The sequence below is a fragment of the Bombyx mori genome, chromosome 22 (genome assembly GCF_030269925.1).
Source record: "Bombyx mori chromosome 22, ASM3026992v2".
Lineage (NCBI taxonomy): Eukaryota > Metazoa > Arthropoda > Insecta > Lepidoptera > Bombycidae > Bombyx > Bombyx mori.
In genome coordinates this window covers 10,956,999-10,975,088 of record NC_085128.1, presented here as the reverse complement: position 1 = coordinate 10,975,088, position 18,090 = coordinate 10,956,999, and the positions used below count along the sequence as shown (strand labels likewise).

The 18,090-nt window shown below is 35.2% G+C and overlaps 1 protein-coding gene across 13 annotated transcripts in view; it reads right to left on the bottom strand.

The window, feature by feature from the left end:
- The window catches only part of LOC101736848 (2-oxoglutarate dehydrogenase complex component E1), a 47,401-nt gene that overhangs the window by 28,350 nt on the left and 961 nt on the right, over positions 1 to 18,090 (bottom strand). For 4 of the 13 annotated variants that reach the window (XM_038018798.2, XM_038018802.2, XM_038018801.2 and 1 more), the window contains exons 1-5: positions 16,908 to 17,089; positions 15,025 to 15,144; positions 7,018 to 7,152; positions 1,321 to 1,471; positions 561 to 628 (exon numbers count right to left, since the gene is read on the bottom strand). In XM_038018798.2, the coding sequence (XP_037874726.1) occupies positions 561 to 628; positions 1,321 to 1,471; positions 7,018 to 7,152; positions 15,025 to 15,108 (438 nt within the window). In that variant the 5' untranslated portion in view covers positions 15,109 to 15,144; positions 16,908 to 17,089. Of the gene's footprint in view, positions 1 to 560; positions 629 to 1,320; positions 1,472 to 7,017; positions 7,153 to 15,024; positions 15,145 to 16,622; positions 17,184 to 18,090 lie in introns of those variants that run through there. The other 9 variants (XM_038018800.2, XM_062674992.1, XM_062674989.1 and 6 more) reach the window with 6 other exon arrangements.

Here is an 18,090-nt window from a genome sequence, read left to right as displayed (position 1 = left end):
TCGCTATCCCCGTTCCACCCGACAACGGCAAAATAAAACTGTCAGTAATTACTTTTCCGCCCAACTTTTTTACTTTTTTTATGCGAAACAACATCGCTAGATCGTTTAAAATGACTGGGATAAACGTTGTAGCCGCATTGAGGCTTTGTATGTCCAGATTCGCTGTGCACGTTCAATCGAATTACTATTATCATTAAATTTTTCACTGACAAGTTATCCGCTTATGTAAATTTCGAAATTCGTTCTAATTCAAAGCGTTATCTAAAACAATATTATGATTTACAAGGCCCAAATAAACTTACTCAATATAAATGCAAATTGACATCACGTTATTGTGACTAACGAAACAGATGGATAAAACAACAATCTTAATTTTCCTGTGAAGCGAAAAAGCTAATCTTTTACAACACTTATTACCGATGATATACTTTTAACATTTAAAACAATAAAACATATAGCAACACAACAGCTGCGGTGTGCGTGTGGATACGTGTTGCGTATAAAGTGCAAACAATAAATTAACGTAGAAACATGTGTATGTAAGATAAAACATATTTCACCTGGTAACTCCTGATGATAGCCTGCACGGCGAGGTGATCGTCGATTATCTTCTCGTTTATAGGGGAACCTAGGACATTAATAAAACCTACTTAGACACGTCACCTTCCAGAGAACACGGGTAGATTATTCCAAAAAATGATCTACGACTTTGAATAGGAATGACGTTGTTGCGTAGCTTTTATTAAAAACCGTTTAAAGGTATACAAATTCTGAATACCGTGACAACTTTTTTTGGTGACTCACTTGACCGCTTCCAGGAAATGGATGAGAATCTCAATTCGGTTGTATTTTTGGTTATTACTACAGATGTCTATCAATTATAAACTGGTTTGAATCATTATTATTTTAAAGAACATTTAATGTAAATAGGTTCAGTAGTTTGCTGCGTTCCACTATTGAAGTTGGTTTCCAATTTTTTTGACTACAAATTATATTAAAATGCATCAAAAAGAATATTATTATAACGAAAGCAAGCAATTGTATCGTCAAGAAATCTGAATGGGTTGATCGGAATGAGAGAACAGCGGTTGACCAGCTGAGCACGAATGTGTTATCCAATAACACAAAAGTAAAAACCATTTTTTTTATTGCTTAGATGTGTGGACGAGCTCACAGCCCACCTGGTGTTAAGTGGTTACTGGAGCCCATAGACATCGACGGCGTAAATGCGCCTCCCACCTTGAGACATAAGTTCTAAAAGGTCTCAAGTATAGTTACATATTTATTTACACATATATAATTAACCAATATTTCGTTTACCTGCTGAAATCGAAGGCATTCCGCCGCTAGATGGCACGAGCGATGTGAGCGGGACCTCATTCTTGTTGTATGGCGCGAGATTGGGCGGCGGCGTGTATGCGGCGCCTGGCTGAGCTCCGTTTGTCGCATTGCGGAAAAATGCATCCCAAGACTGCAATGCGTGGATTCAATTAACGATCGATATTACGATACAAATGTGTTTAATTTGTTTATTGCTTTGACCGGTCAAATAGCCAAGTTTATCTATAATAACTATTATAATTTGTCTTTTATTGTTTGTGGATTAATAATTTTAAAACTATCGCTTTAACGATAGACCCAGAGTAAAATTCTTGTTCACTGCTATTAATTTTAATGTTTGTTTCTCGATTACTCTTAATTTTATTTTCATAATTATAGCATAATATAATAAGTGATACTACATACTAGCGAACTTTTCATACCTACAATTTGAATATTCATATAACGACCAATTTAAATCCATACCAAAAAATTGCCCTTTACTTTGTTGAATCAGATACTAGAGAGCAAATATTTTTAAACCGTACGATCTTAATATCTACTGTTCCCTTAACCTCGCTTGTTACAGAATATTAAAATAATCAATGTTGTTCTACATCTCATCAGATCTTTTAAATATTTTGTTGACATACCGGTGTGCAAACACGTAATAGAGTTAGCATAGCTGACGCCGAATGCTGGTGACGTCAGTACTAGATAATTACATAGTCGCCTATATAATTAAAACGAAAAATCTTTGTAGCAACACATGAAAACTTCTAAAACAAAAGACTACGTCCTCGAAGTATATTGTACGCGGTAGATATATGTACGTACTAACAATGAGATTATAGAGCGTGGTTTTAAAGACAATATTCGCGTGATTTGTTCTTTTATTTTTTATATTGATAGACAGAGAAGAGTTATATAATCAGTGGCATGATACATCACATAAAAGGTGTAATAAAGTTTGTAATATACACTTTTTTTCCTCTCAGAAAACTGCATACTATCATTCCCATTTAACAACAACATGTTTGACAATATTTTTTCTATTTTGGAATCGAGTCTTCCAAATTCAAAATTCATAATTTCAAATCATAAATTCATAATTTCCAAACGAATTCAAATTATGATATTACAGTTTGAAACTGGCACTGAATTTTGTTTCAAAACAGTTTGACTCTGATCTATCGATGCATTATTTTCACAGCACAACTGGATTGTGAGAACCATAATATAATAATAAGCTCCTTGTAACAATCGATCCAACGTCAGCTTATAATGTCACAATCACCGTCCACCTTATGTAAAGTAAATTTATCGAAAACATCAGTAAGACTATTCCAACCTACAAGCCCAAATGTTTACTTAACGGCAACAATCGAAAAGGGCTTACTACGGGTTGTGTGGAATGCAGTGATCCCGCATGTGTTCGTTCTGTATAATATTATCCGCGTGGCGTTTTGTGGCGGGAATTTTAACCGACAAATGTCCACAATCGCCCACGATTAGGCTGTGTGGCCGCGACTGTGGGGTGATATCTTGAAGAGTTTAATACGCTAATGGCCATTTTCACCGACATTTAGGGATCCCTTAACTGCATTTAAGGAGCCCCTAATTAAAAATTCGTTTTCACCAACCTTTAGGTATCTCCTAAGTTCTTAAAAGGCTCCCTAAATATAGGAACCCGATTTTTCGTTCCTTAACTGTCTCCTAACACTAGAAGACAGTTTTATGTCTGCTGTCATCTATTTCAATACATAACATTCAAAAGGTTTGAAAACCATTTTTCCAATGGATGATGATTTAACTCTATTTTTAGAAAGTTTGGAAGCAGTTGAGTCTTTACAGTTAGTTTCTAGTCATTCTGTACTTAAAAGGCCACGCTTGTATCGTCAGAGAACTGAAGATTTCGGAAAATACGATGACAAAGACTTTGTCTTTAGGTATAAGCTATCAAAAGAAACTGTGCTATTTTTATTAGAAAAAAAAATTTTTTTACCCTATAGATGAAAAGTAAGGTTTTTGGAGTAAACGAGTGTTTGAGTAAATTTTAATTATAGCTCTATGGGTGTAAAATAAAAACTAATAAATAGCCAATTCCAAATTAATGTTCATTATAGCTCTTGCTACTATTTTAATACCAACTGAAAGAAAAGACAGTTAATATTTGCAGTCAGGTTTTTTTTTTATTACTCATGTACCTGTAATCTTTAGTTAAGTAAAAAAATTTTTGTGTTTGATATTAACTTTTTAATTTAAACTGAAAATTGAATTATTGACATTCAGGACTAAAGTGCGTTATTCAATTTCATATTTATATAACAGATTGGGTTTTTTTAAATAAATTATATACCAGAGACGTATAATTATGATTTATTGTCATTAATATATATTATTCTTTTATTTGGTAGATATTTTAAAGGTAATCGCGGATCACATATTTTTATCGATAACGCAGCACTCAAATCAAAACATTAAAACGTCACCTAACTAAGAAACTCCTTAAAACTTAACACAAAGCATGGTGAAAATGAATTTAGGTAGGTGGTTGATTTAGGTAATCTCCTGTCTAAAGTGTTTCCTACGTAGGACCACTTTGGGAACTTGTCGGTGAAAACGGGCATTAGTAACCGCTCTGTCGATTTTGCAACGTTTCGTGACAGGCAATGAGCTGAGGGTGGCATTGGCTTACCCTAATTCGGCCCCCTCACCTGTCGAGACACAGAAAGAACGTTCTTTTCATTTCAATTAAAAAGGTGGGTAAGATAATGCTACTTCAAAATCATGTCAAGGTGAGCTGATTATATAATAAATATATAAAAAAAAAACAATGGATAAATCATGAATAAAACCGTCCATTTATAAATGTACTTTCATCGTAGACTGCGATCAACAATAAAATATCTTACATAATCCATACTAATATTATAAATGCGAAAGTAACTCTGTCTGTCTGTCTGTCTGTCTGTCTGTTCCTCTTTCACGCCTAAACGGCTGAACGGATTTTGATGAAATTTGGTATGGTGATAGATGATAACCTAGAAATGGTCATAGGCTATAAATAATCACGCCATCGTTCTTAGGGGGTAGGCAGTAGGCAGATAACTAAATTGAGTTAGTGATTTTTAGTCGTTTTTGTTGGGACTTTTGCTCTTTCACGTATAAAAGGCTGAACAGATCTTGATGAAATTTAGTAAGGTAATAGATGGTTACCTAAAAACGGATATAAGATCAAAATGATCACGTCATAGTACTTAGGGGGTAGGAAGTAGGCAGAAAACTGAATTGAGTTAGTGATTTTTTTATGGTTTTTGGTGGGAGTTTTGCTCTATCATGCCTAAACGGCTGAACGGATTTTGATGAAATTTAGTTAGGTGATAGATAGTAACCTAGAAAAGGATATGGGCTATTAATATTCATGATATCGTACTTAAGGCGTAGGCAGTAGGCAGAAAACTAATTAAGTTAGTGATTTTTAATAGTTTGGTTTAAAAGTTTACCTCATTCACGCCTTACGGTTAATATACGGTTAATATAAAGATAGGATCCTAGGCACGGACACAGGCTGAGGTTTTTTTTTCTACACTAGAAATTCCCTAGAAATCTTATATATGGCAAAACAACGTTTGCCGGGTCAGCTAGTACTTCATAAAATCGCTGTTGTATCACGCAATCGCATGACTGCCAGACGTATTTTGTATTCGTTTAAGATGTCTGATCGCTTACACCGTTATTAAGAGAACTTTTGAAGTCGTCGTGGCCTAATGGATAAGACGTCCGGTGCATTCGTGTCGAGCGATGCACCGGTGTTCAAATCCCAGGCGGGTACCAATTTTTCTAAAGAAATACGTACTCAACAAATGTTCACGATTGACTTCCACGGTGAAGGAATAACATCGTGTAATAAAAGTGAAACCCGCAAAATTATAATTTGCGTAATTACTGGTGGTGGTAGTAGTGGTGGTGGTAGGACCTCTTGTGAGTCCGCGCGGGTAGGTACCACCGCCCTGCCTATTTCTGCCGTGAAGCAGTAATGCGTTTCGGTTTGAAGGGTGGGGCAGCCGTTGTAACTATACTGAGATCTTAGAACTTATATCTCAAAGTGGGTGGCGCATTTACGTTGTAGATGTCCATGGGCTCCAGTAACCACTTAACACCAGGTGGGCTGTGAGCTCGTCCACCAATATAAGCAATAAAAAAAACTTGCACAACAAAGACGTCTAGTTGGTTACATTTAAAAATAACATTTCAACCGAGGATTAAAGTACAAATCGATTACCTTAATGTCTGCGAATTAGTAACTGATTGTAAATTGCTAGACCACGAAATTCATATTCAAAACGTGATACTCATGATGACAACGTAGAAGTTCGAAGGATTTTTATTTTTTATTTTTACGTCACAACACACTGCTTTAGCAACGGAATCACATGACTACTCGATACGTATTCAAATTACCTAAAACTACTGGTATTTCTCGTTACAACTAATTGTATTCGCGAAACAAACGCTTTAAAAAAATTGATATGCGTTTTCTGTGATTACTTGGATTCACGGGTCATCGGTTGGTCATAGCACCCATAATTATTAACAATAGCATACAAGTACATGTTCATGGCTTGAGTAAAGTATTTGTCCAATAAGATGTCCTGCCCGAATGCATTAATCCAATACACTACAAAAGTTATTAACCTTAATTGAAATCTAACAGCGCAGATGAGTAGTATTTTCGTTTTATCGAATTAAAATTCCTTTGATACGTCAAGACATCGATCGACATCGGTATTTGTCGACCACAAGCCTTATCCTACAAACTATTTCAATACCTTTTTCATTGTGTTCGAGTGGTTATTATTAGCAAGATAATTATCTCATTGCTTTCGTTTTCTATTTACCAAAACTGATAAATTTCAAAGCAATAATTTGTTCATTATTAGTAATGGTCGTTCATTTTATTAGTTATGGTTGTTTTTATAAGATTATTTAGTTATATACATTGTGTCATATACCTATACGATTTACCTGTGCATTTTTACCGCAATTATAGTATTATTTTCGGTCTGAAGGGTTAGGTACCACATATTATTAAAATGTAGCAAATGACAGCGTTCATGCAAGTACTAATGGACTCAACACTAGCAATTGTTTAAATTCAGAGTGATTAGTTCATCGGTCTGTTTACGATGGAAAAAAGTGTAGAATTTTTAAAATAATCCATGTACACCATTGTAGATGAGGATAAACGGATGTGTCGTTACTATATCTATTTAATAGATAACGAAGCAAAATCTTTTAACTTTTATAAATTTTATGGTTCCTAACGTTTAGGTTTGAATAGGTAAGGTAGGTTTGAAAAGATGACGCATAACAGTGATATACGGTTTTGATATTGAGGTTAAAATACTGCAAATGGTATTTTAACCTCAAACATTACTTAAATGAATAATATTCGAACCAATGTGCTTAGTGCGAGTATTTTACGTTCTCGATAGCGTAAAAGTTAACTCAAATTTGTAGGCAGTTAGAGCAGCGCCCCTAGCGGTAAACCTTGGAAAACTTTCCAACTCCATACAAAATTGAGTTAGCTTTTACGCTATCGAGAACGTTAAAAAACTCACACTGAGCACACAGGTCTCTTTGTGGCAGAAGAAATCACAATGTACAAAAGTTCAATCGATTCAAAGTACTTACCGCGTGTACGGAGTTTGGGTCGGCGAGCCATGCATTGTACATGGTCTCGACGTAAGCTGAACTGGAGCCATTAAGGAAGGGTTCCGCCGCGGTGGAGCTCTTCAGCCTGTTGGCATTTACTGAAACCGCGGCAGTCTGCAACAATGAAGGGCAGCGTTTACATAAAGGATAAGACGCCTGGCGTTAATCAAGCAAATTGTACTTCTAAGGAAATACGTATATATTAATTACATGATCATGTATGATTTCCACGCTGAAGGAATAACATAGTGTTATAAAAATTATACCAGCACAATTAAAAAAATTGCGCCCACTCTTGTAGGTAGGTACACCTATTTCTGCCGCGAAGCACCCATGCGTTCCGATTTGTAGATTTGAACGGGCATTATATATTTTTATTAATTTTGATACGTAACGACATTCACGTCCAGTGTGCTTAGTGCGAGTTTTTTAACTTTCTCGATAGCGTAAAGGTTAACTCAAATTTGTATGGAGTTGGAACGTTTGCCTAAGTTTGCCGCTGTTCCAATTGCATACAAATTTGAGTTAACTTTTAAGTTACCAAGAACGTTAAAAAACTCGCACTAAGCACACACTAGTCAGGTCATAAGTATTGTCACACAGTAAAAACTTTTCTTTTAGAATGCTGGCCACAAAAAAGTTTATTGAATTCGAATTTCGAATTGTTCATGAAAATAAAAATGTATACTTTTAGAATTTTACTCATTTTTAAATATGGGGTGGACGCTTAAAGAAGACCGTGTTGCAGTTATTGCGTTGCATCGTTGCGGTTACGCGCCAATTCAAATTTTTAACATACTGAAAAATTTGAATATAACCAAAAGATTCGTTTATCGTACCATCAAACGATACAATGAAGACTCTAGTGTAGATGACAGGTCAAGAAGTGGTCGCCTTCGGTCTGTTAGGTCTCCAGCAGTGATAAAAGCTGTGAAGGCGCGAATTCAAAGAAATCCCAAACGTAAGCAGAAACTGTTGGCCCTCCAGATGGGGTTAAGCAGAACCACGGTGAAAAAGGTGTTAAATGAAGACTTAGGGCTTCGGGCATATCGAAGAAAAATAGGACATCGTTTGAATGCTCGTCTAATGGACCTGAGACTGAAGAGATGCCGCGCTTTGTTGAAGCGGTACACGGGAAAAAAATATCGGGAAATTCTTTTTTCGGATGAAAAAATTTTTACCGTAGAAGAGAGCTACAATAAACAAAATGATAAGGTGTACGCACATAGTAGTGAAGAAGCGAGCAACCGTATTCCGCGTGTCCAACGAGGTCATTTTCCATCCTCGCTCATGGTATGATTGGGAGTTTCTTATTGGGGCTTAACAGAGGTACATTTTTGTGAGAAAGGTGTAAAAACTAATGCAGTTGTGTATCAAAATACAGTCCTGACGAACCTTGTGGAACCTGTTTCTCATACCATGTTCAATAACAGGCACTGGGTATTCCAACAAGATTCGGCGCCAGCTCATAGAGCGAAGAGCCCACAAGACTGGCTAGCGGCGCGTGAAATTGACTTCATCCGGCACGAAGACTGGCCCTCCTCCAGTCCAGATTTGAATCCGTTAGATTACAAGATATGGCAGCACTTGGAGGAAAAGGCGTGCTCAAAGCCTCATCCCAATTTGGAGTCACTCAAGACATCCTTGATTAAGGCAGCCGCCGATATTGACATGGACCTCGTTCGTGCTGCCATAGACGACTGGCCGCGCAGATTGAAGGCCTGTATTCAAAATCACGGAGGTCATTTTGAATAAACTTTAGTGTCATAAGAACCTATGTTTTGTTAAGTTCATTTTGGTATATGAATGGCTACATAATGAATAAACTTGTTTTAATTATTTTACATTAAACATGTGACAGAATTTATGACCTGACTAGGTACTTCACAATAAGTGGGCCATGAGCTCATTGCCCCATCAAAGCAATAAATAAAAACTTACTTAACGTAACATATTATTACTTGCCAATATGACTGTCTTACTGTGAACACAACCGATTTTAATACAAATATCGGGTTCTTTCAAATTATGTAACCTAGCACGAAAATTTAATCCGTTACTAATTTAATAATTATGGACAAGTTGACAGGTGTTATAATTAAAACTACATTTTACGTTTTAAATTCGCATTGTTTGTTCTTTTTTTTATTCCGACTTACCGATTATTATTCGTAATGTATGTGAATTTTATTAAACAAAATCACAAACATTCTACGATTATGTGATGATAACAAAGATATTGGTATAATTTCATAAAAAAAGTTATCAGCCCAAACTAAGATGAGAGTTTAGCTCTCTATATTTGGGAAACATCAACTTACTCACGCCTTGCGCCCTATAATTAGTACAAACAAATTTAATTTATAATGAAAATTTCTTTTTCGGTGTACCCTTTGACCGCTTCGTTCTTTTTTTTTATGATTGAAAGATCACTGGTGGCCCGGAGGTCTTTCCCGTTTCACCAGGACAGGTGGGCGAGCAAAGGCTCAGCCTGAAGGGGTGGGATTTGCTAACAGCTGCCCGAGCGCCTCCGAAGGAGACCTAACAACTCAAGAGTAACTGCTTTGCGAATGAATCTACTACCGAATCCGCTTCGTTCTAAGCTGCCGTCAAAATGATTGGGGATTGGACCGACAAATTCTCGTTTTGTCGGCATCTCCTTGTGTACGCGAACAAGATTCATTTGGTTTGGGCGAGCTTCCTTATGTCGTGTGGGCGTATAACGCTCATCTTTTTATCCAATTCAAACAATGCAGTTTCAACTTGTCAGCCAAAACGAAACGCATAAACAGAGGATTTCATTTCCAAAAACTATTTTCCCTGTATATTATTAAATGCCAATTTTGGATGTGTAGGTATACGACAAAGGGAAGATCTTCCACCGAGCGGGTGATATTTGCTCAGCAGACCAACGATCGGAATGTTTTTATTCGGAACTTATATATATATGCAAGCTTATCTTCAAAATGTCGTAAGAGATTCAAGAATCTGTCAAATATCTTGTGATCTGTGATGGCTACCGCCACAGATGTTTCACAAATACCACAAAATTATTGTAAAGGCGTTGTTAATGCACCGATAAAAAGCATTTGCTATAACATCACGACGCGTAAACGTTTCCATATTTACAAGAGTAGAAATACAGCAGCAAGCTGTGAAATAAAAGCAAAGAAATAATGTGCCTAATAAACACGAGTGTTTGATAAAGAAAAACGGAGCACGGTTTATCTTTTAGTACGGGGGCTCGTCCTGTCTCGTCACGGCGTTGATAGCGAGGTCGTATGGCGCAATTAGTAACTGATTTCTACGTAATTATACGATATTTACGTACGCACTACGCACTACGCGTACTAATTGATCGATCGGAACAATGAATCCGTATCTCTAAGCTCACAGAAATGAGGTTCCAGTCGAAAAAAGGATAGATTTCTTTTTTTTAAGTGAAACTTCTTTAGGCGCGTTGAGAGTAAAATTTAATTCGCGACAGAAACGTTACGGCTATCTCTAGCCGAGAGAAAAGATTCAATTTAGGAAGGGCGAGAGTGAGAAAATAGACAGAGCATCTTGTGAACCACTGGACCCTAGAGAGAGGGAGAAAGCGAGCTCGGTTGTTTCTCTTTACACAGCGATTACATGAGAAATTTGATTTAAGAATGAAAAATGAAGAAAACCGCAATATTACACACCGCAAAAGAAGTTTATCTTCTTTCACGTGCACAAAGTTCCACGCGCACCTTTTTTTTGACTAAGAGAAAACTACCGCACTTCTGTTCGAGCCCTAACAATAGTAACGTAAAGTTTCCTAAAAACTTGTCGGCGACTAGTGGGTCATTTTCTCAAGTAGTTAGCGCCCCTGATTGCTGGTACGAGGGACATGGGTTCAATTCCCATATCGAGCAATCATTCGTGTCATAAACAGATTTGTTTGCTCTTTGTTTGGGTGTTTAATATCTAGTTAAGAAACTTCAACCGTACGACATCAATCACGATATTATTTCTATAGGCGCCAGTAAACGCTCGTCGCAAGCTTCGTTTGCTCATCTACACCCTATAACATGCAAAGTGTAGCGTATACAACTCATACCCGATCCTGTGGACCGAATGGTAAAGAGTCGACGTCGCGTTAAGCACGTCATTACGGATCCTCCCGATCCACTGACGGTGCTTTTAGGTACCTCAAGCACCGGTCACCGTCCTCGCCGAACCCGTCGCTTGCGACGAAAAGCTCGACGAGTAAATTAACCCACAGACACAGCCCACTGAGTTTCTCGCCGGATCTTCTCAGTGGGTCGCGTCCGATCCGGTGGTAGATTCTGCGAAGCACTGCTCTTGTTAGGGCCAGTGTTAGCAACACTCCCGGTTTGAGACCTGTGAGCTCACCTACTAGTTAAGGTTACGCTGAAATAGTCTCGCAAGACCATCAGCTTAGGAAGGAACAAAAGTATTCAACTTCTAGTGCTAGGTTCGATTATAAACGCGTACGAGTATCTTTTCGTACAGAGTTACACATAAGTATCGAGTAATGAAATCACAGAAGTGCTCTTATATAAGAGCCAGTTAGTGATGCTAGCTTGTGGAATGTTTGCGTTTCAATCCGTTTCGATCAACTAACTAGTGATTAGTAAATAAAAGGAATCACGGTTTTAAACTACAAGGCCTGCCCTTGAAAAATACAGACAGATTACAACAATATCAAACAGAGCATATCAATGCTATCAATCAGATACTTACATATTATGTTGAATGGTGGTATTAAGATAACAGTTAAAATATTATTATCTTACACAATACAGGGACGAAAACAAAACATTCAGGAAATTATGTAAGATGATCCGAATCTCCGTTATATTACTGCACCGATCACTTTCGTTTTGATAAATATAGGAGAGCCAAATTATCAAAGGTCATCCTTCTACGACGAAACCTGGTGACGCTTCGCTGTGAATATCACCAATTATGTTTATATTTTCCCGCGGTTTTACCCAAAAAATGTGCTATACAAATCCTGTTCAAACCAATTAACAATAATCACAAAAAAATTGCCAAATCATGTGCGCAAGTAATACTCCGTCATACATGTAATAATTGATTATATTTATTTGAATGTATAGATAGATAATATGGCGGAATTTGCTGTTTACTAATTTTTATCTGATAGCCTTTACAAACACCTTTATAACCTATGATACACCCACAATAAAGACGAATAGAACATTAAAATGAAATACACATATTTACATACACTTGAAAACCTGGAGCAGTCTGATACGAATAATGTTCAAATAGATTTTCTTTAGTCTACCGTAAAACTGTAGGTTTTAACGAAACATTACCGGCTTCCACGAAAATATAAAATGAATAAATAAAAATCTAACACCATTTAAAATCAATAAAACCTTCACACATAATAATAATTAATGATGTTATATTTATAATGTAAATAAGACATTTAAATTGTTTATATCCGTCTGAGACTTCATAAAAGGTCTATTAGAAAATGTGGAAAATAACAATATTAGTCAGACTTTATCTCTACTGTTTTATAAACATATTATACTACCGGGAGACAACGGCGTGATAAAACATACATATATGTATACGTATACACAACGAACAGACAACATACATGTGTATTATTGTGTATTAGAATAAAGATACATAATTATCACTTTGTTTATTTAAAGCCACGGGTCTAAATTTTTTTTCTTAACCGTGATATGAGCTTAATGTTATTTAGGGATTTTATGACTTGGTAACTAAGACATTTAGGGTCAAGTCTTATTTTGCTTAGGACGTTCCCATTGTACATATCGATTACAAGTATACCCCAGCCTCTTCAATTACTACTCTATTCTTTACATTTCTCAATCATCCGTCTGTGGTAGTTGTCGTAACTTTCATAACGCAAATTATCTCTCTTGTCACTTTGAGTAGGTACCTACTTTTAATAATAATCAAACCTATTGTAAGCCCGCACAGATTAGTATTGCTGTCCCACATTTGCTGCTACACAGAAATCATGTTTCTAGAGTCGGATATTAAGCCAATAATTCTACAAGGTTTCGACATGGCTTATCTAGGTGTATGGCGAAATTTAGGTTAGCTCTAGTTAGTGCAGCTTTGAAATCGAATTAAAATCGTGTGCCCAACATTCACCGGTATAAAATAAATGTAAATCTTCAAATCGTCACATTTCTCACATATTCTGCTGAAATGAATGTCACGATTAGGAACAATCTTGAAACGGCGATGACGTATCGAATGACTCACGTGATTTTAGTATGCATACAGATACAGAGTTCAGCACTCACTAGTAAATACCGGTTGCGATGTAACATCAGAATATATGTGTCATTAATAAAAGACAAAAAAAAACCTAAAAAAATTATAGTCTTATTACATAACCTCGTAAAAAAATATTCTAGTGTTATGGGATCGGAAAGACACAATTAACTAGAACAAGTACATCCAAGGACCCAATACCAATAGTGTGGAGATCTAACACTGAACTAATCAATAGTCAAATGAGTTACTCAATTGTCTGGACCAAGTGAGTTCCTCAAAAACGACTTCATGACGTTGAAATCACAATTATTGGACAATCAATCAAATCAATAAATTATTGTGGTTTCTTTTCTTTTATGGCTCTAGTTGGACACATAATCTCACAGCCCAAATGGTATTACAACAATTACCAGAGTGTATAAACATCACAATGTTTAGGCTGATATCTCACATGTAAGACAATGGAAATACACAGGGTGTTAATAACATTATAACCCATAGGGAGGTGGAGGGCATTGGCCCTCTTCCTATCTCGAGGCGCCGGAGTCCGACATAACCCGGTCCGTTACCCCCCTCGACTGGGCATCCGTAAATGAATTCCGCAACAATAAAAAAGGGTCTTGAGTCTTAATACCAATGCATGTGCAGTTCAATATTATTATATTTAGAGTCTGATTTTATGCGTTAATTCCATGACAAAATATGACTTATGATCCACAAAACTATAATAATGGTTACAAAATCAGAGACAATAAATTTAACAAGGTTAACTACACAGGTCAAAGTTCCTTTGAACCTACTGCTTACACACTGGAACTATTATTAAAGGTATTTGTTATTCAAATCGTTTTACACATTTTAAATCTGTAATTATAGGTACTCAACATTACATGATTTTTTTTTAAACATCCTTAGTTTTTTATTTTTTTTATTGCTTAGATGGGTGGACAAGCTCACAGCCCACCTGGTTTTAAATGGTTACTGGAGCCCATGGACATCTATAACTTAAATGCGCCACCCACCTTGAAATATAAGTTCTAAGGTCACAAGTATAGTTACAACGGCTGCCCCACCCTTCAAACAGAAACGCATTACAGCTTCACGGCAGAAATAGGCAGGGTGGTGGTACCTAACCACGCGGCCTACAAGAGGTTCTACCACCAGTAATTACGCAAATTATAATATGCAGGTTTGATTTTTATTACATGATGTTATTCCTGCACTGTGGAAGTCAATCGGGGACATTTGAGTATGTATTTCATTAGAAAAATTGTTACCCGCCTGGGATTCGAACACCAGTGCATCGCTAACATGAATGCACCGGAAGTCTTATCCTTTAGGCCACAACGACTTCACATAGTTCTAGTTCATAAGAATTACTTGAATGACAACTTAAACTTCATACATTTAGCTCCTATAATTGTTTCTGCGCTTGCCGAATTTTGTTCTCATATATTTAGTAAGATAATTTTAAATTTTAATAACTTATATTCAGTAAGATAGTTTAAATTAAGACATTTCTGTATTGTTTGATTAATAACATACACATCACAAAACTGTACCTTAAAATGACAAGTCAAATATTATTAGTTCTTTATAAAAGTAATCATTATTACTTAGAAATCTCTAGTCTATCTGTTATGTATAAAGAAATATAATAATACAAAAATATTTACATTAAATTACATTTAATATTCATACCTGTGGTTTGTTTAGGAGCCATGATGCAAATCTCTCACTTTGGCCAGATTTAGAGATGTTAAACACTATCCTTGCTCGATGCATGATTGTTGTTTGTTGTGACCCCCTGGTGTGTCAGACCTGTGTACAATAAAATTGTAATTTGCATCTTTTTCAGAATAGCTATTAAATATATTCTTCATAAAATATATATTCTTATATGTTAGTAGTACTTTACTTGTCATGACTTTTGATTTGAATAAGCTCAATAAGAGATTCTAGATTTAACAATGAACTTAAATACTTTTAGGGTACACAGTATTAAAGCAATTCTTTTCTTTGATATTTATTTACAGAACTTACGAGCAAAAAACTTTTAATTTTTCATTCCCTTCATATAACAGCCATTTGTGTATTTAAATGCTAATTTAATTGTTAATTTACCTGCTTACTAAAAATAGTAAATGTTGTCAATTATGATAAATCTCTACACACAACAAAGTGACAACAATGTAAAACTAGATATATAATATTTCAAACATTAAATAATATTGTACTGATTCAAGCAAAAAACTTAAGTGAGAATCAAAATAACATATAACATAATACTGTAATGAAATTTTGGAAGAATTCATTCAACAAAAAACTTTCAATAAGTTTAATATTTTTTGCCTATAAAATCAAATATCATTCAAAGTTATGAGGTATTCAGCTACAAGTTATATACACAAGAACTAAAGTCCTTTATGAAATGGAAAATGTATCCATAGAAACTACTACAAAAGAAATGAACATCATTTACTTAACTTTAATAACCTAAAAAAAAAGCCTAGTCAACTAGACAATGACCTCCACGACATAAAAAATAAATTAAATCTATCTATTATTTTCTATTATTGATAAGTCTTTTGATATTGCATTACAAATTTTATTATTTAGGACATGATATTGATCTCAATGTCAAAGACTGGCACCTGCAATGTTTATGTAATATAGCTATCAAATGATTGTACCTTTGTAAACACATCATATTAGTTTTTTTAGGTGCCCCTTAATTAATAATAGTAATAATTATTATGCTTTATTATTTTTTGTCTATTCAAAATTGATCCAAAATTTATACTCTATATCTATGACCATAAAATGATATTATGAAAAACTCATGAATCAATTGTAGACATTGAATATAATTTATTTTAAAAGCAAATGCACCAAAATGTATTTTGCTATTTTTTATTTTTTTATTTAAACATTTGTTCTGTAGCAAATATATTTCAGGTTTCCTTGTTTAAGTAAACACTAACATAAATCATATTTTCTTAAAGCTAAATATCACTGAAGTTTTTACTTTACTATTACTTAGTATAATGAAGGTATAAATGATACAAAACTCAATATGCTACAATTTTCAATACTCTACGTAATTTTATCACGGGTAAATGTGTGTAAATTTAAAATTAGAAAGGAAACCTTGTCAATAAGTTTTCATGGAATAGACTTTCTATTACAAATGATTTTTATATCATATAGCTTTACTGATAAAATTAAGAATAAAAAAGTCAATCAATATGTTTTATAGCGGAGTAATTTAGACTACATAAGTATTGATTGGGACTTACCCACACCTAACCTACACGTTTGTATTACAATTCGACCCGAATAAACTTCACATTAGCACTACACATTCACATACGTGATAACGTCATTTAAGAAGAAAATATACAAAAAGAAATGATCATTACTATAATCCCGTGATTCAAGGTTATATAACACACTCTTCTATACGGAGGTACGAAACTGTATTGCGTTACCTCACTAAACTATTTCAATGCAAATTGCTATATTCTCAAATGTCACTGCTTTTTGAAATTGAACATTTCAATTTTACCTCACACTATATTTACCTTTGACACTGTTCGAACAAAATGAAGGTCTAGCAGTCCAGTCCAGGTTCAGTTAATTTTAATTTTTGATTGATATTTTTAAAGGTATTTCATGCTTTTAGCTCTCTGCTGATTCGTCGGGATTCGTTGGTAATTCTCGAAGGTCGCAGATTGTCAATGTCAAGTCCTATGTCTGAATGAAGTTATTGATATGTCATTGTCAAACACAAAGTAATTTTCTTTTTCCACGAAAGCACAAGTTTAAAAAAAATACACTTTTCTCTTTTTATTTGTTCTACGAATTCGACCAGATAAGACGAGATGTGACGTGACGTACTATGTCGTGCAGTAAATGAAATATAATTAAACAAAATATTTAGAAAATAATACAAGAACAGAATTCATTCAAAGTAGCTAGAATCATGGCATTTATTCGCATTGCGTTTCTAAAGGTTCTTCTGTTTTGAAATGAACTTCCCCTCCCTTCTGTTTCCAAGTTCTATGACATAATCTTATTCATTCGAGGTATGAGGACAATACTAGGGTTGGGCCACGGTTTAGCTATGCTCGTATTTTTGCTGACGTCCATAAGCAACGGTGATTACTTACTATCAGAAGAGCTTTATACTTGTTTGGCTACAACGTAAATAAAAAATTGAAAATAAACTCAATTCAACCAATTTGAAAACAGATAGTTTACTACTTCAGGCACAAGTTTCAATCGTCTTCCTTCAACCGTGCTCTGAGAAAATAATAGCCAGTAAATCACACATTACCTGTGCTATAATATAATTTGCATCGTCATGCATGCCATCAAAGGACTTTCATTGATTTATGAAAAATGTAAGCGCAAACATAAACCTTGTGGAATGTCTGCATAAATGGGAGCAACCGTCAAAGACTACTTTGATGCGCCGTTCATCCAAAGTTTCACGTTCCACTATCAAGGATATTCTAGAAGAGACCTGGGAAAACTCTAGTTGACCTCACTCTTCACAGTTAGTCTTTTTGGCAGTTGACTTTAATTGAAAGATGAAACGCCATCACATCTCAAAAACAGCGTATGAGCTTGGTTTCTTTTGCTTCTCCAATACATATATAAATACGGAAAATAAAATTTATAAATTTACCAATCCCCCGACTTTTTTGGCGGGAACGCGAAGAGTGAAGTTGTGTGATTTGTTTTATTTTGTCTATTTAATGT